The sequence below is a fragment of the Bos grunniens genome, chromosome 10 (genome assembly GCF_055505025.1).
Source record: "Bos grunniens cultivar Pamir isolate PY7600 chromosome 10, Bosgru_T2T1.0, whole genome shotgun sequence".
Lineage (NCBI taxonomy): Eukaryota > Metazoa > Chordata > Mammalia > Artiodactyla > Bovidae > Bos > Bos grunniens.
Window position 1 is genome coordinate 9,378,857 of NC_141174.1, and position 20,144 is coordinate 9,399,000.

Sequence of the window (20,144 nt, forward strand, 5' to 3'; positions counted from 1 at the left end):
CTTACCGTCTGAGCCACCAGGGAAGCCATGAGCATTTTTTAAAAATTTGTAATCCATGTAACTGTAAAAGGTTAATATCCAAACCATACAAAGGATGCCAATGGTTAGGACTGAAACACTGTAGTAGAAAAATGGGCATTTCACACAAAGGAAATCTAAAATGGCTAATAAACCTTACTAGTAATGTTAGAAATCCACATGAAAAATATGAGACCCGATTTATGCTCATCACATGGGTAAAAACTAGAAACTGGACAAAACCAGGTGTCGATGCGATCTGGAGGAATGGTGATGCTGGTGGGAAAGCAAGTCGCCTCGACCCCCTGGAAAGACAGTGGTGCTCACTGGCCACGTGCTGTTCAAATAGCTCCACTGTCGGCGGCTCTGTGAGTAGGCTGTGCCCAGCCATCGGCGTCTGGATTGGCCTGTGAGAGCCATCCACCGTCCTGAAGAAGGCCCCATGCCACCACCACCAACGAATCTCAGAAACCTTCCCAGTCCGTGTGCATCAGGGACCTGAGCTCACAGAGAAGCTAGTGTTTCTACACCCCTAACACGTATGACTGGCAGCTCACGTCGGCACCAGTGAGCTGCTCGTGGCAATCTGGCCAAGCCATCCCTCCCAGTCTGAGTGGGGCCAACCTGTTTAATAACACGCGACTTCGGAGGCACCAGGGCTTCCTCTTTGCTCTCCTGGACCACCTGCTGCGGGGCCCCAGCTGACTCCAGAACACTGGAATTGTCCCATGGGGTGGAGGGCTCTATGGTGAGAAGCTGTCTCCTCCAGCCGCACCCCTATTAAACTGGAGAGGCAGCGAGGGCGCCCTGCAGCTCCCCACCAGCCTTGGCCAATCTTCCCGCAGCTTCAGGAAGGACTGAGCCAGAGTCACCCAGCAAAGATGCTCCCTCACTCTCATAAAGTGTGAGATCATAAATGTTTTCTGTTTTTAGCCTCTTCGCCTTGGCATGATTTGTTATGTGGCTCTCAAAAACTGAGAAACCTTGTCAAAAGCAGATTCTCTAACAATCCGTTGCGGCTGCTGCAGACCTGGGATTCGGTCCTTTAATAAGATGCAGGTGATGCCAATGGACCTACACGTGGTCCACGAGGAGCCAGGGCAGTGGCTTCAGCTCCCATCCCGCCTCCAGCGAGACGCACAAACCAGTTGCACAAACCAGTGTGGCATGAGCAGCCGCCCCGGCACTCCGGCCTCCGCAGGAGGGTCAGTGCAGCCAGGCGGCGAGGACAGGCCAGGACCCCCGAGGACAGGAGAGGACCCCCGAGGACAGGCCAGGACCCCCGAGGACAGGCCAGGACAGGACAGGACCCCCGAGGACAGGCCAGGACAGCCTCACACAGCGACGGTGACCAGCCAGATGGCCAAGCCTGCCCAGGAAGTTTGCACGGTGGTTCTGCAAGCCCCATGTCTCCCGGTGAGTTCCGGTTGCCTTAATCAGTGTTTACTCAGTGGCCTCTGGAAGGTTCTGGTTCCGTTTAATTCAGAGTTTGCTCAGTGGACTCCGGAAGGTTCTGGTTTCGTTTAATTTCGACTTCTCAGTGAACTCCAGAAGGTTCTGGTTCTGTTAATTCCATGTTTGCTCATGGACTCCAGGAGGTTCTGTGTGTCCTGGTCCGGTTCAATCTCGAATAATTATAATCATTATTATTTCTTGTTGAATCTCCAAACAGCTATATCTTTTGGCTTGTTTTAACCACTATATTTATGGAAATGCATAGCTTTAATTTTTAGCATAAGGAATGTTAGGATGTTTGACTTTGTGTAGGCTTTTCTGTTCCTTAAAAAAAAAAAAAAAAAACACTTGGCAGTTATAAAGATGTTTCTGTGCTTCTGCTGCCTGATTTAGCACACACAAATTTCCAGGAGCAACATCAGTACATCAGAGGATGTTCTTAAATAATTCATATAATTAAATTAAAGCTGCTTCAGAGCACCTTTCAGAGTCTGGAACATTTTTGATTGCAAGTGAATCTCCAAAAGGACTTCTCAAAAATAAATGGTGATGGCAAAACCAATACAATATTGTAAAGTAATTAGCCTCCAATTAAAATTAAATAAATAAATAAATGGTGAGTGGGTAAAATATGGATTTAAAGAGTTTGTTGTATATATTATTTTATGACATTAGGAAAATAAGGAAAGTAGGCATAGGAATAAGGACCTTTTATAAACAATACAGGAAAGTGCCTTCTTTATTATTTAAAAAAAAAAATTGGCTATGAACTTGCAAAGCAAAACAAATGCCTAAAGCCTTTTTCAGCTGCTGTCTCTGTATTGGAGGGAGGGTTGATAGGCTTGCACTGTTTCTCCAAAGATCAGAAGAAGGAAGGAGAAGTATGTCCAGAATATTCAGACTAAGTAATAATCAGTAAAATAGTCTCACTGCCCTGTGTCCCTGAGAACAAAACATACCATCAGAAAGGTTCATAAATCCAATTCAAGAAAGAATGATTCATTAGAATTGCAAAACGACATAACTACTAGATTTTACTAAATGGTGGTAGTAGTAAATATATTTTCTGAAATTTTAGTGTTTTTTTTTTTAATGACTTGCATTCAATTAAAATAGCAATACCTGAATTTAGATGTAATGCCCCACAAGCTTAGGAAATCCTTGTCCTGTTATTTTACATATGTTTCTTCTAACAACCTAATCTGAAAATCTCCCTGCAGTTAAATTATCTCACGGGCTTTCAAAATCTACAATTGCAACTACTTCTCACAAAAATGTAGTTATTCATTATATTGTATACCACATCCATTCAGTTGCATTGGTACCCTACCAGAGAAGATAATAAGGAAAGTGAGATTAATTTTTTGGCCTTTCTGACATTTTAATTCTATAAATTTTTTTCAACAAAGAACAGTAAATTTCATACCTGAAGTAGGTGTAAATCTTGAAGTGTTTATAGTCTTTAGTCCCAACTGAATAATAACTTTGCTACTAAAATGATTTAAAATTTACCAAAATAAAGCGCTGAATGGTACAAAAGGTGGAGTTTTCTATTAATTTATCTTGTCTATTGGCCTTGAGTCTTAATAACAGAGAATGAGAGAAGAGTGGCTAAAATAAACATTAAATTTATGTTGTCTTAATTTTTAAAAGTCACGAACTTATGATAGGAGATGGTATTTAGAAGCTGGGAAAAGATGAGATCAAGGAAAAAGGTTAGCAAGACTGACAAAGGCCTCAGTGTAACTGAGGTGTAACTTCTGCAAGAGGAATAACATTTTTTAATATGCCACTGCTTACCAGGTTCTCTTCCATGATTAAAGCAGTATTTTCATAATAGTGTTTATAATTATGAGCAGAATCTTTCATGTCTCATCAAACATACCTCTATAAGTTTTTGTATACTAGTGGATATGCTTAATAAATGAGTTAGAAGTTATATGAGTAGTGATTATTGATTTTTTTTCATTCTATAAAACTTCACAAGCTAGTCAAAAACCATTGGTCCAAGTATTTTCGTTTTAAGGAATTTTCCATAATATGTCACAAAGTGCTCCTTTAAGAGGAATTTCTTTATTCTGTTCAACGGAGTAAATGTGATTCAGTATTAATCTGTAGGTAGACCATGATGAAATGCATAATCTGCTCATCTTTTAAAGCTGTCGCTGTGTGTCAATAAATGTGCATGGGATAGGAAACCGTTAGTATTTCCATATTTGACTTTCCTTTCATCACACAAGCCATACCTCCTTATTGTCTGTATATATGCCCATGATTTTCTTAAGAGAAAAATGAAGCTAGCTCATTAAGCGGAGAAGGCAATAGCACCCCACTCCAGTACTCTTGCCTGGAGAATCCCATGGACAGAGGAGCCTGGTGGGCTGCAGTCCATGGGGTCGCTAAGAGTCAGATACGACTGAGCGACTTCACTTTCACTTTTCACTTTCATGCATTGGAGAAGGAAATGGCAACCCACTCCAGTGTTCTTGCCTGGAGAATCCCAGGGACGGGGGAGCCTGGTGGGCTGCCGTCTTTGGGGTCGCACAGAGTCGGACACGACTGAAGCGACTTAGCAGCAGCAGCAGCAGCAGTAGCTCATTAAGCGGAAGGAAGTAAAGGTGTCCTAATAATAATAACTAAGCTCTGTCTATAAAATATTTTATACAAACCAAACTATGGAAAATAGAAAATCTTAAATTATGTGCTTATATTTCATTCCTGTCCAAGAAATCTCCACACAGGTCTAGAGAACAAATTTAACAATGCCAAGTGGTGGTAGAGGCTTTTATTCAAGGATGTTTGTAAGTGAAATGGTTTCTAGGCTTTCCTGCAGCTGAGACATTCTCCTGATACCCATGGGTCTGAGCTGGAACTAGTGAGAAACTGAAAAGTAAGAAAAGATAGCTTCAGGGCACATTCCTTCAGCAATTTGTGCTCAAAAATTTATGAGATGAGCTAGGTAAGGGGTTAGGTTTGAGTAAACGGCAAAATAAACAATGCATTTTAACATATGGAGGCAACCGACCTGCAAACTAGCACAAAATACGAATATATCTTTATATTGGGGAAATAAACAACATTGTTTAGTAGGGTTTCACCATTGAACCAGAAGACAGAAAATTCCTTGGATCATGTCCTTCCCCTGATGCTTATTAAAAAGGGGGGCAATAAAATCATCAGCAGCAATCAATTTAGAAAATAGGCACAATCTCCTACAATACTCTTAAAGGTGATGGCCAGTAAGATCACCACACACACATAAAGAGTAAGGAGTGATTCTATAGAAGTCCTACTTAAGATTTGACAAAGCTCTGACAGTTCTCATAATATACCTTGTTAACGAGAGTAACTGAAAACCAAACAGTAAAACACAAGGGTTAGAGAAATGACCCACAGCCTTACCACTTCACCTAGTAAGATGATATATGTCACTTCAAGTGGAGAGAAAGAAAATTCATTCAAAAGACAGAGTTGTTTCAACTCAATTTTGCTGCTCGCTCCTCCATTTCCCTGGTCACACAGGAGTGGCTACAACACAAAAATTAGCAGACTTTCATTCTGCAGCTTTGTTCAGACCTTGCTTTTATAAGAAATTTTGATTGACTGGTTAATTGATCATGATTCTGTTTCCACTCGCCAGAGGGCAGTTTATTTTTTCTCTGCTACCTATTAATGAGAGCTTGATGTATTGGAAGGAAGGCGGGAGGGATGGAAGAAAGAAGGAAACAAAAAGACAAAGAATCATCCTAGAAAAATTATAGCACAAAGAATAGAATGTAAACCTCTTTATCATTTCTTACTTTCAGTTCAGTTCAGTTCAGTCAGTCATGGCCAACTCTTTGTGACCCCATGAACCTCAGCACGCCAGGCCTCCCTGTCCATCACCAACTCCCGGAGTTCACCCAAACCCATGTCCATCGAGTCGGTGATGCCATCCAACCATATCATCCTCTGTTGTCCCCTTTTCCTCCTGCCCTCAATCTTTCCCAGCATCAGGGTCTTTTCAAATGAGTCAGGTCTTGGCATCAGGTGGCCAAAGTATTGGAGTTTCAGCTTCAACATCAGTCCCTCCAATGAACACCTAGGACTGATCTCCTTTAGGATGTACTGGTTTGATCTCCTGACAGTCCAAGGGACTCTCAAAGAGTCTTCTCCAACACCACAGTTCAAAAGCATCAGTTCTTCTGCGCTTTCTTTATAGTCCAACTCTCACATCCATACATGACCAATGGAAAGACCATTTAATGCTTTATAATTATACAATAAAAATATAAACTTCATAAAGAGCTCAAACTATAGTTAATGATAAAATTAAATGACAAGGGAGATTTGAAAACAAAGGAATTGAAGGCAAAAAGCATCATACAATAATAAATTAGAAATATTAAGAAGTGTAATGTATCTAAAAATATATGTACTAATAATTAACTCTTTAAAGTAGTGACAGCAGCTAAAAAATATTGGTAGATAAAACTATGCAAATGCAACTATTATAAATGGGAAAAATGGTTGATAAACTGGTGTTTGGGAGCATCAGATGCAAAAATGTAGATAATAAAACCAGTTAGATTGCTGTGTAGGTAACAGAGGCCTATCATTTGGAAGATGGTAAGATTTAAGACGTTTTTGGAGGTAGAGGCAACTGGATATGATGTTAGAAGTAAAAATAAAGAATGAATAAGGAGTGAATTGTATAGTTTTGGTCTGGTTCAATGGATGGTGTCATCTATTTTGAAAGCAAAACATTCAGTGTATTACACGGGAAAATATTTGGAATGTGTTTTGGACATATTCAATTTGAAAGCATTTTAGCTTCTAAGCAGAAGTTCCAAGAAGATATCTGGGCATATGTCCAGATTGTAAGGAAGAGATAAAGGTTAGAGAACTAAACTGGAGATTCAGCAAGCTAGAGAGTGGCCTTTGAAACCATAAAAGTGGATAAAATTTCCTAGACAGAGGGCTTAAAGCGAGAAAAGGATTCAGAAGAAGGATAAGAATCTCTGCAAAAAAATAGAGATCTATTAAAAGTACAGGAATAATTGGGCTTCTCTTGTGGCTCAGTGGTAAAGAATCTGCTTGCCAATGCAGGAGACATTGGTTTGATGTTTGGGTCAAAAAGATCCCCTGAAGATGTAAATGGCAATCCACTCATGTATTCTTGTCTGGGATATCACATGGACAGAGGAGGCTGGAAGGCTACAGTCCATGGGGTTGCAAAAGAATCAGACATGACTTCACTACTGAACAACAACAACGTAGGAATAATTGCCTGAAAAAAGCCTTAGAAGGAGTGTTCAAGGCAGGAGGAAAATATGATTGTGTAGAGGCATAGAAGACTAGAGCACAGCATGCTTATTGAGATAGGGATGGGGAGTGTTCAGCAGTGTAAAATTTTTCTGAGAGTTCAATAAAATGAGGGAAAATTTGGTTTTCACAAGCTTTTATTCCTAGTGACACTGGTCACCTCCTATGGTGCAGTGGGATAAAACCCCAGTTAAAGGGGGTTGAGAGAGAATAGGAGGAGACAAAATAGAGACATAGATAACTCAGAGAGAGCTATTTACCATGAATGGAAGCAAACGAGTTTTGAGGATGGTTGAAGGAAAGTGTAGACAAGATATTCTGATGAGTGTAAACCTGACAGAGTTTTGAAATAAATGAGAGTAGCCCAGGAGAGAAGGATAAAATGTTGATGCAAGAAATATAGGAGCTAATTTCAGGAATACCATTCCTGAAAAATTGCAAGGAGATGGGAAACAGAGCAGCACAAATGGCAGATTCAGTTTAGAGACCAAAGGGACGCATCCACTGTAGCAATAAGGAAGTCAAACTGTAGTCGTGCAGGTTCGTAAAACTGGTAATTTGTGGCAATACCCGCATGGATTTTATTATTGAAGTATCCGTTCAGTTCAGTCGCTCAGTCGTGTCTGACTCTGCGACCCCATGAATCGCAGCACACCAGGCCTCCCTATCCATCACCAACTCCCGGAGTTCACTCAAACTCACGTCCATCGAGTCGGTGATGCCATCCAGCCATCTCATCCTCTGTCATCCCCTTTTCCTACTTCCCCCAATCCCTCCCAGCATCAGAGTCTTTTCCAATGAGTCAACTCTTCACATGAGGTGGCCAAAGTACTAGAGTTTCAGCTTTAGCATCATTCCTTCCAAAGAACACCCAGGGCTGATCTCCTTTAGAATGGACCGGTTGGATCTCCTTGCAGTCCAAGGGACTGTCTAATTTTATGTTATTTATTGCTGTAGAGCAAAATGACTCAGATATATATGTATATATACATTCTTCTTCATATTTTCCATTATGGTTTACTATAGGATATCGAATATAGTTTCCTGTGCAATACAGTAGGAACTTGTTCATATGGATTTTCTTGATAAAAGATGTTGTAGTGCCATCAGCTAAAAGTTATGACAGAGGGTTGGAAAAGAATAAGAGGGATTTGAGAGGCTGTGAAAGAGTCATCTTTGAGAATAAGGGAATGAATTAACCAGGCAAGTATTTAAGGATTGTCTGGCAACGTTGAGTATCCATTTGAAGTTTGTGGTTATAAATTTGAAATGAATCTACTCATCAAAATATATATATATTTTTTGCAAGCAATGTTCTGATGCTATATATGATTGCATGTATTGTTAATAGGTTTGTCAAGCAAGCACTTTCTTGAGACAGGAAAGGGAAAAGAAATAAATTTTCAATTTATCCATTTTATTCAAATTAAATACATTTAAGTTTTTCTCTTGGGTTGGCAAAAAAGTCCACTCACGTTTTTCTATAAGATGTTATGGAAAAACCGAAATAATATTAAAATATGGAATATTGTCCTAGTAGGGATATGAAGATCTGTGGAGAAAAGGCATTATAAAAAACAAGTCTTAGAGTTAATGGATTGAAACACCTCAAAGAGCAAGCTGGAGAAATAAGACAAAAATATTTAGAGAGTGGAGGAGTTGAAACAGATTCTGTAGTTGTTGCCAATCTGGTGATGACTAAGGATAGAATCTCTGTGAGTAGGTGATTGTAGTAGAGTGTAAAAAAAAATATTACTGATATGTATAAAATATTACTAATGTAAACTAGAAGTCAAGAAATGGAGAGGCATGTATAAGAAGCCACATAATTGATAGTTATTTTATTAAAAAAAAACAAAAATTATGCTTTTAACATCAATGATTCCTTAACCACTTTCTACTCCAACACAAGCAAGTGGTGTAACATACCATCATCAATCACACAATACTTATTCTAAAGGGAGAGACGCATGTGAGGCCATGCCGCCTTAGAAGTTTAATTTTATAGCATTACTGAAAGACATATAAGACATTTCACATTTGGAAAAGTACTTTGCCTCAATAGCCCTTCCTCTGAACCATACCCAAGTAAGCATGATTAACCATTTTTATTATTACTCTTTTTTTTTTAACTTCTCAGAGATTTGACACTATTTTATTGTTTTTAATTTATTTATTTTCAGTTGAAGGATAATTACTTTACAATACCACGTTGGTTTCTGCCATACATCAACATGAATCATTCATAGGTATACATATGTTCCCTCTCTCTTGAACCTCCATCCCACTTTCAACCCCTTCACAGCTCTCTAGCTTGTTACAGAGCCCTTGTTTTATACCAAATTCCTGAAAGTTAATAAAAAATGCATGATATAATATTCCTCTATTATGGAAACTTAAAATTATAAGTTCTGTGCAGAGTTTATCACTAGATTTGCTGTCTTCAAAATAGGCAGTGATCAAGGGCAATATCACTTCAAGCATGGGTAATGATGGTGGTAAATTTCCAACATGATTTCCAGAGTATGCCCATGGCTGATTTCCCACTAAAAGTACCATACAGATGATCTATGGAATCAATTATTACACACATAAGTATTTGGGCCTGAGCTCATTTGTCTGGAGTTTAGATTAGATTTGATTCAGGGAGGAGAAAAATGATTTTCTTTGAATGAATGAATAGCTAGGTTCTGATGCCAAACTACCCTGCCATTTGATCCTCTGAGATACCATTTTCATGTATCATCCATATTTTAGAAATGTAGCATCTGATACTCCAAATAGCTGTATGATTGCTTGAGATGGCAGTGATTAAATTGTAGAACTGGAATTTGGACTCATGTTTTCTAATTCTCAAAGTCACTGTGCTCACCATTATGCAGTGATGCCTGCTGGTCACCAGGGCTTTCGCTTCACCCTATCAGGGTTGGTTTACAGACTTAAGGACTAACTGAGAACAATTTTCAGATGATAGAGTAGGAATTTTCATTTTTTGTAATAGTGAACTTTGACATCCTCATAGGAGTGACTGAGTTGGTGAATAGGAGAAACACTGCAGAATCATAAATATGCTTTAATCTTAATCTGAAAGCAATATAAATGCATTCCTATTTATTTTAGTTAATTCATAAAGAAGACATCAGTTTGGTTCTTTTTAATTCCTATAATATTATTTAGGACTTTTACCACTCAGTGAACTAAAATGGACTGGAATGGGTCAATTTAACTCAGATGACCACTATGTCTACTACTGTGGGCAAGAATCCTTTAGATGAAATGGAGTAGCCATCATAGTCAACAAGAGAGTCCAAAATGCAGTACTTGGATGTAATCTCAAAAATGACAGAATGATCTCCATTAATTTCCAAGGCAAACCACTCAATATCACACTGATCCAAGTCTATACCCTGACTAATAATACTGAAGAAGCTGAAGTTGAACAGTTCTATGAAGACCTACAAGACCTTCTAGAACTAACACCCAAAAAAGATGTCCCTTTCATTACAGGGGGCTGGAATACAAAAGTAGGAAGCCATGAAACACCTGGAGTAACAGGCAAATTTGGCCTTGGAGTACAGAATTAAGCAGGACAAAGGCTAACAGAGTTTTACCAAGAGAATGCACTGGTCATAGCAAACAACACAAGAGTAGACTCCACACATGGATACCACCTGATCATCAATACCGAAATCAGATTGATTACATTCTTTGCAGACAAAGATGGAGAAGTTCTATATAGTCAGCAAAAACAAGAACAGGAGCCGATTGTGGCTCAGATCATGAACTCCTTAATGCTAAATTCAGACATAAATTGAAGAAATTAGGGAAAACCACTAGACCATTCAGGTATGACCTAAATCAAATCCCTACGATTATACAGTGGAAGGGAGAAATTGATTCAAGGTATTAGATCTGATAGAGTTCCTGAAGAACTATGGACGGAGCTTCGTGACATTGTACAGAAGGCAGGGATCAAGACCATCCTCAAGAAAAAGAAATGCGAAAAGGCAAAATGGTTGTCTGAGGAGGCCTTGCAAATAGCTGTGAAAAGAAGAGAAGTGAAAGGCAAAGGAGAAAAGGAAGCATATACCCATTTGAATGAAAAGCTCCAAAGAATAGCAAGGAGAGATAAGAAAGCTTTTCTCCGTGATCAATGCTAAGAAATAGAGGAAAACAACAGAATGGGAAAGACTGGAGATCTCTTCAAGAAAATTAGAGATACCAAGGGAAATTGTCATGCAAAGATGGGCAAAAGAAAGGACAGAAATGGTATGGACCTAACAGAAGCAGAAGATATTAAGAAGAGGTGGCAAGAATACACACAAGAACTATTCAAAAAAGATCTTCATGATCCAGATAACCACGATGGTGTGATCACTGACTTAGAGCCAGACATCCTGGAATCTGAAGTCAAATGGGCCTTAGGAAGCATTACTAGACAAAAAGCTAGTGGGGGTGCCTTCACTCCAGTTGAGCTATTTCAAATTCTTAAAAATGAAGAAAGGCATTGCCAAAGAATGTTCAAACTTCCACATACTTGCACTCATCTCACACGTTAGCAAAGTAATGCTCAAAACTCTCCAAGCTAGGCTTCAGTAATACATGAAACGTGGAATTCCAGATGTTCAAGCTGGTTTTAGGAAAGGCAGAGGAACTAGGGATCAAATTGCCAACATCTGTTGGATCATCAAAAAAGGAAGAGAGTTCCAGAAAAACATCTATTTCTGCTTTATTGACTATGCCAAAGCCTTTGACTGTGTGGATCACAACAAACTGTGGAAAATTCTTAAAAGATGGAAATACCAGACCACCCGTCCTGCCTCCTGAGAAATCTGTATGCAGGTCTAGAAGCAACAGTTAGTACTGGACATGGAACAACAGACTGGTTACAAATTGGGAAAGGAGTATGTCAAGGTTGTATATTGTCACCCTGCTTATTTAACTTATTTGCAGAGTACATCATGAGAAGCACTGGGCTGGATGAAGCACAAGCTGGAATCAAGATTGCTGGGAGAAATATCAATAAATGGCAGAAAGTGAAGAAGAACTAAAAAGTCTCTTGATGAAAGTGAAAGAAGAGAATGAAAAAGTTGGCTTAAAACTCAGTATTCAGAAAACAAAGATCATGGAATCTGGTCCCATCACTTCATGGCAAATAGATGGGGAAACAGTGGAAACAGTGACAGGCTTTATTTTGGGGGGCTCCAAAATCACTGCAGATGGTGACTGCAGCCATGAAATTAAAAGATTCTTGCTCCTTGCAAGAAAAGTTTAGACGAACCTAGACAGCATATTAAAAAGCAGAGACATTACTGTGCTAACAAAGATCTGTCTAGTCAAAGCCTTGGTTTTTCCAATAGTCAAGTATGGATGTGAGAGTTGGACTATAAAGAAAGCTGAGCACTGAAGAATTGATGCTTTTGAATGGTGGTGTTGGAGAAGACTCTTAAGGTTCCCTTGGACTGCAAGGAGATCCAACAAAATCAGTTAAATGTTCATTGGAAGGACTGATGTTGAAACTGAAACTCCAATACTTTGGCCACCTGATGTGAATAACTGACTCATTGGAAGGGACCCTCATGCTGAGAAAGACTGAAGGCGGGAGGAGAAGGGATGACAGAAGATTAGATGGTTGGATAGCATCACTGAGTTGATGAGTTTGAGCATGTTCCTGGAGTTGGTGACGGACGGGGAAGCCTGACGTGCAGCAGTCCATGGGGTCACGAAGAATTGGGCAGGATTAAGTGACTGAAATGAGCTTTAGTCTTTTTGTAACTCTCATTCCCTCCATACAATCTCTTGTCCTCATTCCCTGGGATATTTTATCCTTTAAGAAAAAGATGTTATGTTATGATGTATCTCATGATACATGATCAGGATCAATGATCTTATTTTTTCAGTATTAGGATGTAAGTCAGAAAGCTTAATTAACCTAAAATAAATGCATAAGATATTATATAACTGCAAAAAATACATATTTAATCACACATTGTCTGGCCATCTACATTGCTTATAAAAGTATTACAATAATACATTAGGTATATATTTTCATGATATCTGTATTTAATTTTATGGATATTATATGTAAAAAAATCACTGGTTTAAATGTTTAATTGGCAAAAAAAAAAAATGGACCATTTAAGTAGTGTTCATCTGCCCAGTCATGTCCAACTCTTTGCAACCCCATGAACTGCAGCACACCAGGCCTCCGTGTCTCTCACTATCTCCCTAAGTTTGCCCAAGTTCATGTCCATTGCATTGGTAATGCCATCCAGTCATCTCATTTTCCGATGCCCTCTTATCCTTTTGCCCTCAGTCTTTCCCAGCATCAGGGGCTTTTTCAATGAGTCAGTTTTTTGCATCAGGTGACCAAAATACTGGGGCTTCAACATCTGTTCTTCCAATGAGTATTCAGGGTTGATTTCCCTTAAGATTGACTGGTTTGATTCCTTGCTGTCCAAGGGAATTTTCAAGAGTCTTCTCTAGCACCATAATTCAAAGGCATCAATTCTTTGGTTCTCTGCCTACTTTATAGTCCAACTCTCACAACCATACAAGACCACTGGGAAGACCATAGCCTTGACTATAAGGACCTTTGTCAGCAGGCTAATGTCTCTGCTTTTCAACACACTGTCTAGATTTGACATAGCTCCTGCCAAGAAGCAATCATCTTTTGATTTCATGGCTGCAGTCACCATCCATAGTAATCTTAGAGCCCAAGAAAATGAAATCTGTCACTGCTTCCACTTTTATCCCATCTATTTGCCATGAAGTAATGGGTCGGATGCCATGACCTTAGTTTTTATAATATTTAGTTTTAAGCCAGCTCTTTCACTCTCCTCCTTCACCCTCATCAAGAGGCTCTTTAGTTCCTCTTCACTTTCTGCCATTAGAGTGGTATCCCCTGCATATCTGATGTTATTGATGTTTCTCCCAACTATTTTGATTCCAACTTATAATTCATCCAGTCTGGCATTTTTCATGATGTTGTCAGTTTATAGGCTAAATAAACAAAGTGACAGCAGACAGCCCTGCCATACTCCTTTCTCAATCTTGAACCAATCAGTTCTATACAGTGTTCTAACTGTTGCTTCTTGACCTGCATACAGGTTTCTCAGGAGACAGGTAAGATCATCTGGTATTCCCATCTCTTTAAGAGCTTTCCACAGGTTGTTATGATCAACACAGTCAAAAACTTTGGGGTAGTCCATGAAACAGAGGTAGGTGTTTTTTCTGGAATCCCTTGCTTTTTCTATGACCCAGAGTATGTTGGCAGTTTGATCTCTGGTTCCTGTTCCTTTTCTAAAACCCGGTTAGGCATCTGAAAGTTTTTGGTTCCCATAATGCTGAAGCCTAGCATGCCAGATTTTAAGCATGACCTTACTAGCATGGGAGATGAGTGCAACTGTCTGAAGGTGAGAGTATTCTTTAGTACTACCTTTCTTGGAATTGGGATAGAGGATTGACCTTTTCTAGTCCTTTGGCCATTGCTGGGTCTTCCATATCTGCTGACATATTGAATGCAACACCTTAATGGCATCATCCTTTAGGGTTTTGAATAGTGCTACTGGGATTCCATCACATCCACTAGCTTTATTCACAGCAGTGCTTCCTAAGGCCCACTTGACTTCAGAATGTCTGGCTCTGGGTGACTGACCACACCATCATAGTAAACCAGTTCATTAAGATCTCTTTTGTACAGATCTTCCATATATTATTTCCATCTGTTCTAGATCTCTTCAGCATCAACTAGGTCTCTATCATTTCTATTTAAATGGTACTGTCCCTAAAAAATAGTAAAAACTGACATATTTATTTCTGAATACATAAGATTACATTTGAATATATTCACTTGGTTATGTTCATGTCATAAACTTTTTATTAAAAATTAGGTAGTAAAATTTTGTATATATAGGTACCTCCCTAGATTTTTTTGTTGGATGCTTGTCTTTCTTATGATTATAGGTTCTATAGCCACATTGATATCACCCTCTTCAAGCAAAAATCTTGAGATGCTGAGTTTATGTTACTGACACCAAGTCTATATCTAGGTTGAGGTGAAGATGGCAGAGAACATAGAAGCAAGTACTCTATACCCCAAGTATTTTTCATATACATATTCATTTCATATTCAGGATACTCCTGGGAAGGGAAGGTACCAGAATTCCCATGTTACAGATGAAAAATAGGAAACTCTGGAATATACAATTATGAGTATTGGAGCCAAGTTTCAGTAACTCCCCTGTCTGCCTCATGATGACAACCCTACCACACATCTGTGACATCTCAAAACTCTTCAGATCCATCTGCAAGTAGATAATTCATGCACCACGACTCCAACAAATGCCCGAATTTCTCTAATTTTCTCTGTATGGTTTCTTATTTCTGGTCATGTGCATTCACTTATACTGTAAACTCCCAAATGTCAGAGGCTGTGTCCTCTGTTTCCGATAAAATTCTTGACCCCTTACAGTGGGTTGATGAACACATACTGCTAATAGTTAGCTGAGACTATGAGTATTAACAAAAAAAAAATTATTTTTCTTGGCACATGTGGATCAAACTTTCTGCAGGCTCGTTTTCACATTCCATCTGAGCCCACATGCCATTAGAAACAACCCATTGACATAATGTGAAATGTCTGTTGATTTGTGTGGAAAGATGAAGGGCCCCATCCAGACAACTCTGGAAACATTAAACAGTCACATAAAATAAACTCCTAACATTATATATGAACACTGAAGTCAGGAGACTTTGTGAAGTGGTGAGTGAAAGGGAAGTTCAAAAACATGAATATTTAGGTATTTAGGCAGAGCAATAAAGGAGTGGTAGAGATATGGGACATTGCTCTGTGATTTAATTAATCATTGCTTAGCTGGGGAATGGGTGGGATTCTAGAGTCCACTCAAGTGAGGGAGAGTGGGATTGTGTGGTGACCCGGTCATGGTATGGTATGGTTTGGGAGAAGACTAACAAAGGAGGAAAGGGACTGAGCGAAAACAAAAGAGTGAGAATTGGAGAAAGGGAGGGGTGCTTCAGTATGTTTTGGAGTCTACAACAAAGAATATAGATTGTCTAAAGTTCTGAAGTAAAAAGGAGAACAGTAGCAAAATTGGAAATGCTCATACAATTCCTTCACTCTGCTTATGCAACAAGGACCATTTATTCATCCTTTAATCAACACCAGTTATCACCTTAGCAAGATGAATGGAAAAAGTGAATTGTAGGACATGGAAGCAAAATGTAAATGTTTCTTCTCTTCATGTTTCATTGGCATCAATGGGAGGATGGATATTTTACTAATACTAAACAATTGTTTGTATTGAACAGTTGCCAAGTCATGTCTGACCTCTTCATGATCCCATGGACTGCAGCACACCAGGCTTCCCTGTCTTTCACCATCTCCTGGAATTTGCCCAAGTTCATGTCCATTGCATCAGTGGTACCATCCAACCATGTCAACACTTGTTCAGTATTGAAAGTTCTAGTGTTGCATGTATACAGAATATGATGTTCTTGAACTTGGACAATGATGCAAATAGAGACATGTGTGTTCAGTTCAGTTCAGTTCAGTTCAGTCGCTCAGTCATGTCCGACTCTTTGCGACCCCATGAATCGCAGAACGCCAGGCCTCCCTGTCCATCACCAATTCCCGGAGTTCACTCAGACTCACGTCCATTGAGTCAGTGATGCCATCCAGCCATCTCATCCTCCGTTGTCCCCTTCTCCTCCTGCCTCCAATCCCTCCCAGCATCAGGGTCTTTTCCAATGAGTCAACTCTTTGCATGAGGTGGCGAAAGTCATCTTAGCATCATTAGCAGCTAAAGCAGCTTTAACATCATTGCTTCTAAAGAACACCCAGGGCTGATCTCCTTTAGAATGGACTGGTTGGATCTCCTTGCAGTCCAAGGGACTCTCAAGAGTCTTCTCCACACCATAGATCAAAAGCATCAATTTTTTGGTGCTCAGCTTTCTTCACAGTCCAACTCTCACATCCATACATGACCACTGGAAAAACCAGAGCCTTGACTAGATGGACCTTTGTTGGCAAAGTAATGTCTCTGCTTTTGAATATGCTATCTAGGTTAGTCATAACTTTTCTTCCAAGGAGTAAGTGTCTTTTAATTTCATGACTAGAGTCACCATCTGCAGTGATTTTGGATCCCCCCAAAAATAAAGTCTGACACTGTTTCCACTGTTTCCCCATCTACTTCCCATGAAGTGATGGGACCAGATGCCATGATCTTCGTTTTCTGAACGTTGAGTTTTAAGCCAACTTTTTCACTCTCCTCTTTCACCTTCATCAAGAGGCTTTTTACTTCCTCTTCACTTTCTGCCATAAGGGTGGTGTCATCTGCATATCTGAGGTGATTGATATTTCTCCCAGCAATCTTGATTCCAGCTTCTGCTTCTTCCAGCCCAGCGTTTCTCATGATGTACTCTGCACATAAGTTAAATAAGTAGGGTGACAATATACAGCCTTGATGTACTCCTTTTCCTGTTTGGAACCAGTCTGTTGTTCCATGTCCAGTTCTAACTGTTGCTTCCTGACCTGCATACAAATTTCTCAAGAGGCAGGTCAAGTGGTCTGGTATTCCCATCTCTTTCAGAATTTTCCACAGTTTATTGTGATCCACACAGTCAAAGGCTTTGGCATAGTCAATAAAGCAGAAATAGATGTTTTTCTGGAACTCTCTTACTTTTTCCATGATCCAGCAGATGTTGGCAATTTGGTCTCTGGTTCCTCTGCCTTTTCTAAAACCAGCTTGAACATCCGGAATTTCACGGTTCACGTATTGCTGAAGTCTGGCTTGGAGAATTTTGAGCATTACTTTACTAGCATGTGAGATGAAAGCAATTGTGCAGTAGTTTGAGCACTCTTTGGCATTGCCTTTCTTTGGGATTGGAATGAAAACCGACCTTTTCCAGTCCTGTGGCCACTGCTGAGTTTTCCATATTTGTTGGCATATTGAGTGCAGCACTTTCACAGCATCATCTTTCAGGATTTAAAATAGCTCAACTGGAATTCCATCACTTCCACTAGCTTTGTTCGTAGTGATGTTCTAAGGCCCACTTGACTTCACATTCCAGGATATCAGCTCTAGGTGAGTGATCACACCATCATGATTATCTGGGTCATGAAGATCTTTTTTGTACAGTTCTTCTGTGTATTCTTGCCACCTCTTCTTAATATCTTCTGCTTTTGTTAGGTCCATACCATTTCTGTCCTTTATCGAGCCCATCTATGCATGAAATGTTCCCTTGGTATCTCTAATTTTCTTGAAGAGATCTCTAGTCTTTCCCATTCTGTTGTTTTCCTCTATTTCTTTGCATTGATCACTGAAGAAGGCTTTCTTATCTCTTCTTGCTATTCTTTGGAATTCTGCATTCAGATGCTTATATCTTTCCTTTTCTCCTTTGCTTTTTGCTTCTCTTCTTTTCACAGCTGTTTGTAAGGCCTCTTCAGACAGCCATTTTGCTTTTTTGCATCTCTTTTCCATGAGGATGGTCTTGATCCCTGTCACCTGTACAATGTCACGAACCTCAGCCCATAGTTCATCAGGCACTCTATCTATCAGATCTAGTCCCTTAAATCTACTTCTCACTTCCACTGTATAATAATAAGGGATTTGGTTTAGGTCATATCTGAATGGTCTAGTGGTTTTCCCTACTTTCTTCAATTTAAGTCTGAATTTGGCAATAAGGAGTTCATGATCTAAGCCACAGTCAGCTCCTGGTGTTGTTTTTGCTGACTCTATTGAGTTTCTCCATCTTTGGCTGCAAAGAACATAATCAATCTGATTTTGGTGTTGACCATCTGGTGATGTCCATGTGTAGAGTCTTCTCTTGTGTTGTTGCTGACTCTATTGAGTTTCTCCATCTTTGGCTGCAAAGAACATAATCAATCTGATTTTGGTGTTGACCATCTGGTGATGTCCATGTGTAGAGTCTTTTCTTGTGTTGTTGGAAGAGGGTGTTTGCTATAACCAGTGCATTTTCTTGGCAAAACTCTATTAGTCTTTGCCCTGCTTCATTCCGTATTCCAAGGCCAAATTTGTCGTTACTCCAGGTGTTTCTTGACTTCCTACTTTTGCATTCCAGCCCCCTATAATGAAAAGGACATCTTTTTTGGGTGTTAGTTCTAAAAGGTCTTGTAGGTCTTCATAGAACCATTCAACTTCAGCTTCTTCAGTGTTACTGGTTGGGGCATAGACTTGGATTACTGTGATCTTGAATGGTTTGCCTTGGAAACGAACAGAGACCATGCTATCATTTTTGAGATTTCATCCAAGTACTGCATTTCAGACTCTTGTTGACCATGATGGGCTACTCCATTTCTTCTGAGGGATTCCTGCCTGCAGTAGTAGATATAATGGTCATCTGAGTTAAATTCACCCATTCCAGTCCATTTTAGTTCGCTGATTCCTAGAATGTCGACGTTCACTCTTGCCATCTCCTGTTTGACCACTTCCAATTTGCCTTGATTCATGGACCTGACATTTCAGGTTCCTATGCAATATTGCTCTTTACAGCATCGGACCTTGCTTCTATCACCAGTCACATCCACAGCTGGGTATTGTTTTTGCTTTGGCTCCATCCCTTCATTCTTTCTGAAGCTATTTCTACATTGATCTCCAGTAGCATATTGGGCACCTACTGACCTGGGGAGTTCCTCTTTCAGTATCCTATCATTTTGCCTTTTCATACTGTTCATGGGATTCTCAAGGCAAGAATACTGAAGTGGTTTGCCATTCCCTTCTCCAGTGGACCACATGTGTATTCCTGCCACCTCTTCTTAATATATTCTGCTTCTGTTAGGTCCATGTCATTTTTGTCCTTTATTGTGCCCATCTTTGAATGAAATATTCCCTTGGTATCTCTAGTTTTCTTGAAGATATGTCTAGTCTTTCCCATTCTGTTGTTTTCCTCTATTTCTTTGCTGATCGCTGAGGAAGGCTTTCTTATCTCTCCTTATCTTTAAATTCGTAGAAAGCATATAGAGTGTAGATTTAAAGACAAATATTAAAAATGGATCTTTAGATACATTAATTGTAGAATTTTCCAGGATGGATATGATAATCAGTACAGTAATATGGGGTTCACCAAGAGTCAGACACGACCGAGCAACTGAACGACAACAGTAACACAGAAGGAGCTTACACCAACTGCACCCATGTGGCTCACAGAAATGTCAGAGCAAACTTAGCTGTGTTCAGTTTATCTATAAAACACATGTATTAATGTAGATGGCAAGATTTTGAATTTATATGTATTTCATTCTAAAGAAATCATAGATTATTTTGATGCAATGTAAAATATATGTGTGTGTGTGTATGTATAATATATGAACAAGTGTATATCTTTAA

The 20,144-nt window shown here is 39.5% G+C and overlaps 1 protein-coding gene across 1 annotated transcript in view; it reads left to right on the forward strand.

Annotated features, from left to right (window-relative positions):
• Nucleotides 1–835: 835 nt before the first annotated feature.
• LOC147363896 (uncharacterized) overlaps nucleotides 836–20,144 on the forward strand; it is a 40,054-nt gene continuing 20,745 nt past the window's right edge. Inside the window, exon 1 of the mRNA XM_086319347.1 lies at nucleotides 836–1,434. Coding sequence (XP_086175473.1) covers nucleotides 1,072–1,434 — 363 coding nt within the window. The 5' untranslated portion in view covers nucleotides 836–1,071. The remainder of the gene's footprint in view (nucleotides 1,435–20,144) is intronic.